At 41.6% G+C, this 12,197-nt stretch overlaps 1 protein-coding gene across 1 annotated transcript in view; it reads left to right on the top strand.

Moving 5' to 3' along the window:
- The window catches only part of CB4H12orf42 (chromosome B4 C12orf42 homolog), an 80,674-nt gene extending 77,254 nt beyond the window's left edge, over window positions 1-3,420 (top strand). Inside the window, 2 exon segments of the mRNA XM_045033175.1 lie at window positions 2,798-3,045; window positions 3,047-3,420. Coding sequence (XP_044889110.1) covers window positions 2,798-3,045; window positions 3,047-3,268 — 470 coding nt within the window. The 3' untranslated portion in view covers window positions 3,269-3,420.
- Window positions 3,421-12,197: the final 8,777 nt, after the last annotated feature.

Below are 12,197 nucleotides of genomic sequence, written 5' to 3'. Positions count from 1 at the left end.
TGCTTGGGCTCAAAGTGGTAAAGGAGGCACTGGTAGACCTTCTACCAAAGATGCTGATTCAAAGATTTCTTCATTTCTGGGAAGCTGGGCTTGAGCATGGGATGCTGAGGATACTGGTTGGGTAACATGTTTTTCTCTTATTACGTGTAAGGCAATGTGCTAAACTCTGAACATACGTCTCCAATTTTGATCCATATGGCCAGCCTCTGAGATAGGAACTGCTATTTTCCCGTGCTTTGGATGCAGAATCTGAGGCCCGTGGAGATTCTGTAACTTTAGGGCTGGAGTCAGGATTCAAGCCCTCCATTTCGACTCCAGGTCAGAGTATACCTCTATTGATTTTGAATATGACAATAATGGCTCTTGGGGATTGAGCACTTACTACGTCCTAGATGCTTTAATTTTAGCATGTTCTTCTCTTGGATACTTAACAAGTTTGCTTTTTCACTTCCTTCAAGTGTTTATTGAAGCTGTCACCTACATGTGACATTTCTTAACCCCCTTTCCCGCATTATTTCTCTGCTTTGGCTTTATTACCAGCTGATACTTACACATTTCTTCATTTGCTTATTAAGTAGTCCACTTCCCCATCCCCACCCCCTCTCCCCATAGCTAGGATGTAAGTTCTGTAAGTGCAGGGATGTTTCCTGCTTTATTCTTTTCTGTATCTCTAATGTTTAGAATACTGGCAGGCATATAACAGACGAGTATTAGTGAATGAACAAATGAATGAACAAATTTAATCCTATTAGTGACCTTTTGAAGTAGGTAATACAACCCTTATGGTTCAGGTAAGGACAAAGAGGCTTAGGGCAAGTGATGTGCCAGGATTTGGATCTATGATGGTCTGACACCAAAGGCTTGTTTCTTCTATGACACCACACTTCTCTGTAAGACAGTTTGTTACAAAATGCATCATTACCGCATTGCATTCAGGGAAGGAGTTCCTATTCTTTGCTTATGACCGAGCCTTGATGTGTCTTGACCTGTCTAGGTTATATTCTATTGCGCAAAGTTCCAGAGCCACATCCACGTTCTTCTGTGGAATTCCCTTGCACTGATTTTTGAAGGCAACGAATTAGTCATCTGCCAAGGCTGCAAGTCCAAATCTGCAAATGGTTATTAAGCATCTAGTTTTCGGAAAGTGGTATGTCCGGCATTCTAAAAGCTTTTACTTACCTGGAGATAGAGAAATGGAGATATAGAATTATTTCCAGGAAATAATTCTCACACTGAAAAATCCAATTCACTAGAAGTTTTTCAGTGTTTGGCTTAGGTATGTTGAGTGTATAGTGGGAGGTGCCCAATACATACCGGGCACAGTATGCGATGAACTAATTGAATTGCCGAGAGATGGACTGGCTCTTGGACACCCACTGTAAGGAAGGTACTGTGCACTTTAATCTCATGCATATTTTTTGAAATGTGAATGATCCCGTAGGTGGTTCCAAATACTCTGTACATCTACACGCTATTCAGTGTCCTCTAAAAACTTGTGGGAAGTGGTTTAAAACACATAACTTGTCTCACTGTACTATTGAAGAATTAGGCTATTAGGAAAATGGGCAGAATTTCTCAGGGGAAAAACCCTACATAGGAAAAAATAGATATACATGGAAATCAGATGGAATATGTATATATTCTTTTTCAGTATTGGCTGTATTGTAAACATATCTCATCTTTTACATAAAAAGTATTTGGTTGGGCAAAGAAAATCACTGAATTTATTATTAATATTAGTGTGTATGTAGGTGTTGTATAGACCTGGATCAGCGAATTCCTGGATTGTTTTAATTTTCAGCTGGTTTGAAACTTCTTTTTTTTTAATTTTTAAATGTTTTTATTTATTTTGGAGAGAGAATGAGCAGGGGAGGGGCAGAGAGAGAGGGAGACACAGAATCTGAAGCAGGCTCCAGGCTCTGAGCGGTCAGCACAGAGCCCTACGTGGGGCTGGAAGTCACGAACCACAAGATCTTGACCTGAGCCCCGCGAGATCATGACCTGAGCCGAAGTCGGACACTTAACCGACTGAGTCACCCAGGAGCCCCATGGTGTGAAACTTCTAATAAAACGTAGGGAGTATTGCCTTTTGGATGTTTCAATTACTAGTTGGGAGTCTACATGGCCTGTGGATCCACTTGTTGTGTATGTTCTCTGAGGCCACTTAGTTTTCCATGCAAAAGCTTTTCCCTGATTCCGAATTGGAGGCTCTATTTTAGTCATGGATTCTTCTGTTTCCCCTCTCTTTAGCAGTTTTGAACAGTTTTCCTTGAACTACAAAGGTTTATGAGGATCTTGTAAAAACTATTTCTTGGAGGGGGTGCTTTTAAAAAAAAATTAATGTTTATTTTTGAGAGAGATTAGAGGCACTGAGCTGGAGCAAGGGAGGGGCATAGAGACTGGGAGACACAAACTGAAGCCGGCTTCAGGCTCTGAGACACCAGGCTCCAGGCAGGGCTCAGACCCAAGACCCTTGAGATCCTGACCTTAGCCAACGTCTGATGCTCAACCAACTAAGCCACCCTGCGCCCCTGGAGGGGGTGCTTTCAAACAGCAGGAAAGGAATAGATCGCATTTTGTTTTCTTAAAGCAATGTGGGGAACCATGGAAGGTAATGCCAGGGATCTCTCTCTTGCTCTCTCGCTCTCTCGCTCTCGCTCTCGCTCTCTCACTCGCTCTCAGCACATTGCAAATGTTGATTTCTCAAACATCCAGTCATCAGCGGAGACCTGCAAGTCCCGGCGGGGCGGGTGAATTCCACCCATTTCAGTGCCACTCCTCCCTGTCTGCCTTCCAGGTTCCCCTGCGAGGCCTCCCAGCGCCACAGGCCTCTGCAGGAGAAGCCAGGCCCCGTCGGCCTCTTCGGGGGTCTCCCAGAGTCCCCCAGAGCCCAAGCTGGAGGACAGGGTGGCAGACGCAGTCGTCGCTCTGGCTGACCCACCTCTCCAAAGCCGGCCCTGGGGCGCGTCCGGAAGTCCGGGGTGGGGGGGCGCGGTTGCCATGGCACCGGAGATGCTCCCCAAGCATCCTCATGGGGGGGGGGGGAGGGGGGGAGAAAAGGGGACCCAAGGCAGACGCCTCCCTCCACGGCAATCTGGCAGGGGCGCCCGTTCCTCGGCCCGCCGGTGCTCCCACCCACCTTCCCTCCAAGAGGTTAATCAAGGTTTGCTCTTCTCCTCCCACCCCCCCCCCCCGCCCACCCCAGCGTTTCCATACGGCTTGTTCACAGGCCCCTCCTAGGCCGAGGGTGAATGCTCCCTTACACTGACCGCTGCGAGGGAATTGTCCGCGAGTGCTGCCCATTTTCGAATCAATGCCTGCCCAGAACAACAGAAAGGGCCTCAGATGTACTGGTTTCCACAGAACCATTGTTCGGCTTTTGTGGAGCAGTTTTGAACCTAATAAATAATGTCAAAAGTCTCTATCGCCGCCAAAAATGTTCCTTTTGAAGCATTTCTAATAGTATTTCTGTTCTGCGGTGTCTCCCGGTGTCACAAAGAATTTGTGCCTCACAATGGGGATGGGGTACACGGCGTGCCACTTCGCACCGCGCCTGCAGGGACTGTGAGGACCCCTCTCTGTTTGGCTCTCGCAGGTAAACGGCTTCATTTGCCAACTCGAGCTGTGGTTTAGGGATGTTTTCTAAGGGCCTTTTGAATTTCTAAACAGAGGGTTGGGACACCTAATTGAATGTCTGTAATTTAATAGTTAACATGAAATTTGATTACTGCTGAGGTGCCTAGGGGAATTCTTCAGACCATATGAAGGTCTTTATGTCAGAAACCCGAAGCTGGATCCTCCCTTGAGGTCCCGAGACTCTTGGAACTAAGTTTAATGCAAAAGACATACTGAGTTCTCTTTTTGGTAATAAAGAAACACTGGAGAACCTTAGCTAACATTCGATCAAATTGGTCATTTTAGGCACTACTTTTTGCTTCGGTTAACTTAGGTTAAACACGGCGTCTTTTCACCATGATTTAATGCGGAGACTGACTCTATCAAATGATTTAATTTTACTTCAGTTTTTCACATGTAGTATTCTTTTTCTCAGCATTGAAAGAGAAACGCAAATCAATGAGACCAATACATCCCTATGTTCATAGGACACAAGTGCTCCCTATGGAGATTCACACTCAAGTTCCTTGCCATTTTCCTCCCCCAGGCTTGTATTCAGAGAGTCTGATAAGTGGAGTTCATAAATCCTCCTGCATTCTGACCCCCCCTTCATTTCAAATTAGTATGTAGAATATGCCTATATTCAAGACTTATCAAATCTAACGTCCACATTTACGTCTCAAATTTTAATAGGAATGAAATGTAATAACCAGTAACTGCTTAACATTTAGAAGTCTGGTTAGTCCTTTGAGGAAGATTCGATTTCCTGGCATTCGCTAGGGGTAATGCGCTTTAAAGGAAAAAAAGGATCCCCGAACTTTAGAGCTTACCTTCTTCCAGACTATGGTTTTATAATAAATACATTTTTTATTTTTAGTATTTATGTATTAACATGACTTTATTGTAAGAGAGCATATGGGTTATCAGTGGTGGTCGCTATTGTTTCCTGAGGGGATAGTGGCACCTGCTCACCAGAGTTCACACAACAATTATAAGTTCAACTTCATGCCATTTGGTTGGAGAGAAATGTGTGGTTAACTCCTGGGTGTACATAAAATTTTGATTTTGGGATATTTTTTTATTATTTTTTAAATATTTATTTATTTTTGTTACAGAAACAGAGCACGAGTCGGGGAGGGGCAGAGAGAGAGACACACACACACAGAATCCCAAGCAGGCTCCAGGCTCTGAGCTGTCAGCACAGAGCCCAATGCAGGGCTCAGATCCACGAACTGTAAGATCATGACCTGAGCCGAAATTGGACACCCAACCGACTGACCCATCCAGGCATCCCTTGATTCTGGGATATTTTAATTTGCTATCTAATGATGAGTTAGTACAACTTTTTCAAATCAAGAAACTATTGCTTTAAGTGATTGTAAAACAGTTAACCAAGAAATTTTTTTTAAAGTTTATTTACTTATTAAGAGAGAGAGAGAGAGAGAGGGAGAGAGAGGGAGTGGGGGAAGGGCAGAGAGGGGAGAGAGAGAATCCCAAGCAGGCTCTGCACTATTAATGCAGAGCCCGACTGGGGGCTCGAATTCATAAACTGTGAAATCATGACCTGAGCCGAAACCAAGAGTCGGTTGCTTAACCAACTGAGCCACCCAGGTGCCCCAATTAACCAAAAATTTATAATCGTTAATTACAAGGGTGGAGAATGTTTTTGATATCATCAATAGATTCACTTGTGGAAGTGAAACACTGAATTTACTAAAAATACAATACAGAGGAAGCAATTCTATTCATAATTGAGAAAAGGGATACAAGCAAAAGATGTGAAATGTGTGGTATGCCATATTGTAAAGAGGTTTCTCAAAGTGTGTTCCATGGAACACTGGAATTACAAAGATGCTTTGTGAGATGGGGAGTCTATAGATAAATACGTGTGAGGGATGTTGTCCAGCATGCTCCCTCCTGGAGAAGCACAGTAACATATTAAGAATCCCCAGAAATTAGCATGATAAAAAAATCTGATAACTCTGTTTAGCCTAGTGTTTTTCAATTTACTTTGGTCAGCAAATCCTGATTTACGTGTGTATTTGTGTGTATACACACACACACACATTTTTAATGTTTATTTATTTTTGAGAGAGAAAGAGACAGAACCCAAGCACAGGAGGGTAGAGAGAGGGAGACAGAATCCGAAGCAGGCTCCAGGCTCTGAGCCAAAGTTAGATGCTTAACCTACTGAGCCACCCATGTGCCCCAATGTATATATTTTTAAATAGCACTTATCGATATCTTGTAGCACTTGTGTCCTATGAACACAGGTGAGAAAACTTTGCTTAAACTCTATTCTAAATATACCAGAATTCATGTAAACTGGTAAGGTTCAGATTAAGGATTTCTTTTCAAGGTAGTAAAGAAAGTATCAGAACTAAAGAAAGAAACCCTTGGGGTGCCTGGATGGCTCAGTTGGTTCAGCATCAGACTTCGGCTCAGGTCGTGAGTTCAAGCCCCATGTCGGGCTCTGTGCTGACAGCCTGGAGCCTGCTTCAGATTCTGTGTGTGTGTGTGTGTGTGTGTGTGTGTGTGTGTGTCCCTCCCCAGCTCACATTCTGTCTCTCAAAAATAAAGTAATTAAAAAAAAAAAAAGAAAGAAAGCATCGCTTAATAAATACCTCCAGGAACACATTCGTCCTTGGAGGAATGTAACAAGCTGTTTCCAGTTATTTTTTTCTCATTTTGGATACACATGGTTGGGAGAAGTTTGGTCAGTCCATCCATGACCATGCTTTGATAGTGATGGATGAGGGACGTTTTCAATTTGACTGTGACACTCATGGGCTGTGGGTGTTCCAGTTCTGAATGGCGACTACTTTTTTATTAGAACTTAGACACAAATGCCCCAATGTAAATGCTGTTAAATCTTTCTCAATGCCATTATTTCTGAAAACAATGCTGAATTAAACAACCATAATTGAGGATGAATTGCTTTTAGGATATAAATAATATGTATTTATTTATAGTACTATCACTGAGGAATAGAAAAAAAGTCCTATAGTTTAAAATAATTGTTACTAAGGTTGTGAATTACAACTTGCTTATATTTCTTCAGGGGTATGTGATTCAACTTATGGTACATTTTACCATATAGTGTAAGTGTCTTGTAAGGAAGATGATATGCCACTTTAGCAAAAAATGTTTTACTGAAATTTGCATTAGAAAATAGATATTGATGGGGCATCTGGGTAGCTCAGTTGGCTGAGCATCCAATTCTTCGTTTCAGCTCAGGTCATGATCTCACAGTTTGTGAGTTTGAGCCCAACGTTGGGCTCCATGCTGGCAGTATGGAGTCTGCTTGGGATTCTCTCTCTCTCCTCTCTCTCTCTCTCTCTACCGTTCCCTGCTTGCTCTTGCTCTTTCTTTAAAATAAATAAATAAGGGGCGCCTGGGTGGCTCAGTCGGTTGGGCGGCTGACTTCGGCTCAGGTCATGATCTCGCGGTCCGTGAGTTCGAGCCCCGCGTCGGGCTCTGTGCTGACAGCTCAGAGCCTGGAGCCTGTTTCGGATTATGTGTCTCCCTCTCTCTGACCCTCCCCCATTCATGCTCTGTCTCTCTCTATCTCAAAAATAAATAAACGTTAAAAAAATTAAAAAAAATAAATAAATGAACTTAAAAAAAAAGAAAATAGATATTGATAAATTTTTTAAATTGGTGCATTGAAGAAACTAAATATTTAACACACTCTTCAGTGAATAATGTTTACAAACAAGGAATCCTTTGATAATATATAAAGTAAATAATTATAATGACAGGTGGCATTTATTAAGTGTTATTATGTATTAGGGACTGTTGTAAGTGTTTAGCATATATTAATTCATCTAGTCACGATGGCTTTATGAAGTACTCACTATTATTATTATATCTGTTTCATGGATAAAGGAAGCTTTATTTTTAGCAGTTGTAAGATACATATATATGTATGTGTAGGTATATAAACACATATATGCACACACACACACATATATATATATATATATATATATATATATATATATATATATAAGCTTTGCAGGGCACCTGGCACTTAGGCACTTGGGTGGCTCAGTCAGTTGAGCATCCAACTCTTGATTTTAGCTCAGGTCATGATCCCAGGGTGGTGAGGTCGAGCCCCACAGCAAGTCCCACATCAGGAATCAGGCTCCGCACTGAGTGTGGAGCCTGCTTAAGATTCTCTCTCTCTCTTTCTCTCTCTCTCTCTCTCTCTCTCTCTCTCTCTCTCTCTCTTTCTCTCTCTCTCTCTCTGTCTCTCCCTCTCTCTCTCTCTCTCCCTCTGCCCCTCTCCCCGGCTCATGAGCTCGCTCTCTCTTGCCAAAATAAATTTAAAAAAATAAAAAATAAATAAAAACTATATTAATGTTATATATTATGCAATTTATTTCATATACAAAGCTACATTATTATATAGTGTATTATTAAAGTTGACATATATGTACATATGTGTGTGTATTCCACTAACAACAGACAGCATCTATAAATCTGTAAATATACCATGATAGGGGTGCCTAAGTGAGGTAACTATAGAAAGTCTATTCTTATCCCTTTCCTCCTGATAACAAGGTACAGAGTGGGAGTTGGTAACTATGGGTTGATGACATATAATACGTTTCAACACTTTGAAGAGCAAAGTGGGGTCTGAGACTATTATCACATTGTTCTTTTTGTTTGAAACACCATCTCTGTGAACGAAGGCTCAGAAAATAAAAGAAGAGAGAAGGTGGTTTTGAGGCTCATTAAAGACGGCAGCACTTTTTCAAGGCTACTGGAGCTGACATCAGATTTGTGGAAGGGATGGGGTGCTGCAGAGCGGGGAGTTAAGGAAGAGCTAAGGTGCTGAGATCCCCCTGGATCCAGAGAACCAAGAATGCATTCTGGCATACGTGAACCTGAACTCAGTGTCACTCCATCCTTTGGCTGGACTTTCGTCACTGTGAATTTGGGATGACATGTTTTGTTTACAGCAAAGGTGATTTCGGGAGTTAAGTTTTCTATCAAATCAAGGCATTTTGAAAAGTAAGAACATTATGCAAACGCAAGTCCTTCTTTGGTGACCAATACCAACAGTAACTGGCACAACACTATCATTGGTTATGCAGGGCTGATTTTTTTTTAAGTTTTTTTTTTAATGTTTATTTATTTTTGAGAGAGAAAGACAGAGTGTGAGTGGGGGAGGGGCAGAGAGAGAAGGAGACACAGAATCCGAAGCAGGCTCCAGGCTCCAAGCTGTCAGCACAGATTCCAAGGTGGGGCTTGAACTCATGAAGGGTGAGATCAAGACCTGAGCCAAAGTCAGCCGCCCAACCGACGGAGCCACCCAGGCTCCCTCTGCAGGGCTAATTTAAGGACTTTTCATCCAACGTCTGCTCACACTGCCAGGGAGTACTATTTCTGATGATCATGTGATCGTGTCCCTCTATGAAGTACTGTACCTTCATCACAGCGCTTGGGGTAAGTCATAGTATCCCATTTACTGGTGAGGAAACTGAAACAGAGAAGCCAATTCGCCGCAATGATGACTGCCTCCAGTACCCACGCTTACAGACATTGTGCATTAAAAAACAATATATGTAGTTGATAAATTAACAAACCATTCCATTTAGAACCTCCAATTTAGAAAAGTGCAGTTTTTAAAAAAAAAAAAAACTTTTTTAAAGGTTTATTTATTTTTGAGACAGAGAGAGACAGAGCATGAACAGGGGAGGGGCAGAGACAGAGGGAGACACAGAATCGGAAGCAGGCTCCAGGCTCTGAGCCATCAGCTCAGAGCCCTACGCGGGGCTCGAACTCACGGACGCAAGATCATGACCTGAGTCGAAGTCAGACGCTCAACCGACTGAGCCACCAAGGTGCCCCAGAAAAGTGCAGTTTAGAGCACAGAATGCCAGTCTGCAGTATCGAGCATCACATCTAATCTTTTAGCCTGATTTTCTATAAAAGTCTGAAACTACCCAGAAAAGGGGCAGAATGACACAACGTTTTTGTAAACTACGTATGCGATGTCAAGGGTTCTAAATCACACGGGGACCCAGGAAAGGGGTTGTTGTCAGGAGAAGATTTGACATTAAGAAAACTGCCCCAGAATTTTGAAAGGATGTGGCATCCCTGTTGCACAGGCCAAGGTCATTGTGGAATACAAATCCTTGCACCTGTACTTTGGTACAAGTTTGTCACTATGTCTAGGCTCTTCCTCCTCTCGCACCCTCCATCCTCACTACCCGGTGCTTTCCCACTCCTGTGGGAATCAACCTGATTTTGTAAGTCAGCGATATCGGGATCAGCTGTAAAGTGTCTACCGGGTACCTACGAGTCTAAGTAGTCATTGCGAGAGAGTTGAGAAATCTGGTTTCACTCAACCAGCATTTATTGGTGCCAGACGCTGGCCTTGGTGTTGGGGATATTGACTGAAGAGGACGCAATCCTTTTCCTTGACAAGCTCAACCTACCATAGGACTCAGTTCTTTCATTATTCATTCTATCAAATTACAGTATAGTGCTGAAGAGTCATCTTGGTCAAGTAAAACCTAAGGGGTGAGACATGAAATAATGACACAATGATGTTAAAGTCTATAATCCTTTAGTCATAACTCAGGAATCCCAAATCTCTGAAAATTGGAAATTCTTTTAAAAAATTTTTGCCAATTCTTAAAGTTTTTTAAAATTGAGAGAGAGAGAGAGTGAGGGAGAAAGAGAAAGAGAGAGCATGTGAGGAGGGTAGGGGCAGAGAGAGAGGGGGACAGAGGATCTGAAGTGGCCTCTGCACTGAGAGCAGAGAGCAGGTCATGGGGCTGGAACCTATAAACTGCAAGATCATGACCTGAGCCAAAGTCGTACACTTAACCTATTAAGCCACCAAGCTGCTCCATGGAAATTGAAAAATTCTTTTATAACTCATTTGGTATCAGTTATGACCCAAACCAGGGTGAGGCATTGTACAGCTTTGTCTCACTGGAGTGAATAGTAACGTATATTGACAAAGATGCATTAATATATTTGATTGGGGGGGGTTACCTTGGACCTGATGGGTAGTGTTACATAAAAAACAATTTATACACCATTACATAATATATAGGGCATTTTATACACTATCACGTACAAAAACATTTAAATTCCTGAACGCAACCTGGAGGGTTTTGGAAAAAGGATTTTGAAGTTGTCTAATGGATAAAAGCAGTGGCAACTTAGAGAAGGGAGAAGTCAGTCTGAGTTGGAGCAGTCATAGAAGGCTTCCTGTGGCAGGATTTGAACTTTGATTTTGGAGAAGGAACAAAGAAATGAATGGAATGGGAAGTAGCAATCAGGAAAAGATTCCCTTTTATGGGGCCTAAAGCTTCCACATTTTGAGGGGGGCTTTTTAAGGAATAGAATATAAAGCTATGGATATTATTGGGTAGATAGCCTGGGAAGAACCTCTGCAGATGGAAGGCCCTGAAGCTTAAATGTTGTTTGTTTCTTAGTAAATCTATCTCTGAGCAAGGCCAAAAGCATAGATCATTTATTTTACAAAATGAAATACACCTGTAGATCTATGTTGGTGAGGAAGAAAGAGAGAAGACTTGAATTCTCATAGGAGAAAGGAGTGAATTTGACCATTTTCATCCTTTTGAATTGTTTGAGATTTTGAAAATTGATAACCACAATAAACTCTTTTTTTTTAATCAAGGCGTAATATGCATGGCCTTTGAAAAATGGTCCAAAGAGGTTTTTTTTTTTTCCTTAAAGAATGAATCCAATTATGAGTGTATTTCAGAATGAATGACCTTTCTCAATTTTCCCATGTTTGATTCTGTAGCTAGTCAACTTCTAAAGCTACAAGAAGATTTGACAATCATAAATAATTTAATATACTTAAATGACAGGCTCTTTAAAGGAGAGGAAAAGCTTCATTTCACTTGAAAAAAAATTTTTAAATAGACTAGGCATAGATTGTCTTTAGATCTTAGGGGATACACTTGCATTTACAAAAAACCTTCAGAGATGAGTAATTTAAGATTAAATTGGAAATGTCAGTCTATTAGTCAGACTACATAGCAATACTTTTTTCCAAAGCTATACACAATGATTCATATTTATTCATACAAATAATACTGATAGTCAATGTTTTGTGCAAACTCACTATGGACCAAGTGCTATGCTGATTCCTTTATCACAGGGTATCTCCACCCTCCTCTCTTGTGTTTTGTTTTTGCCGTGAAGATCTGACGGTCATTCCTGCTTGGCTCCTTTTATTTGTTTATTTATTTTTAATAGCTTTCCTAAGATATAATTCACATATCATGCAAATCATCTGCTTATAGTGTACATTTTACTGGTTGTTAGTATATTCACGGATCTGTGCAGCCGTGATCACAGCTAGTGATCACACGAAAATGTGCTCCCATAGAAACTCTATACCCCTCAGCTATTATCTTCCACCCCTCCTCTTTGCCCCTGCTCTAAATGATCACTAATCTTTCTGTCCCTATAAATGTCCCTATTCTGGGAACTCAGTATGAATGGGATTATATAATATGTGGCATTTTGCGGCTGGCTTTTTCCATTTAATGTGATTTATCACGATTCATCCATGTTGTAAGCGG

This window comes from Felis catus, chromosome B4 (genome assembly GCF_018350175.1).
Source record: "Felis catus isolate Fca126 chromosome B4, F.catus_Fca126_mat1.0, whole genome shotgun sequence".
NCBI lineage: Eukaryota > Metazoa > Chordata > Mammalia > Carnivora > Felidae > Felis > Felis catus.
The sequence above is the reverse complement of the archived record's forward strand: the minus strand, read 5'-3'. Positions and strand labels throughout refer to the sequence as shown.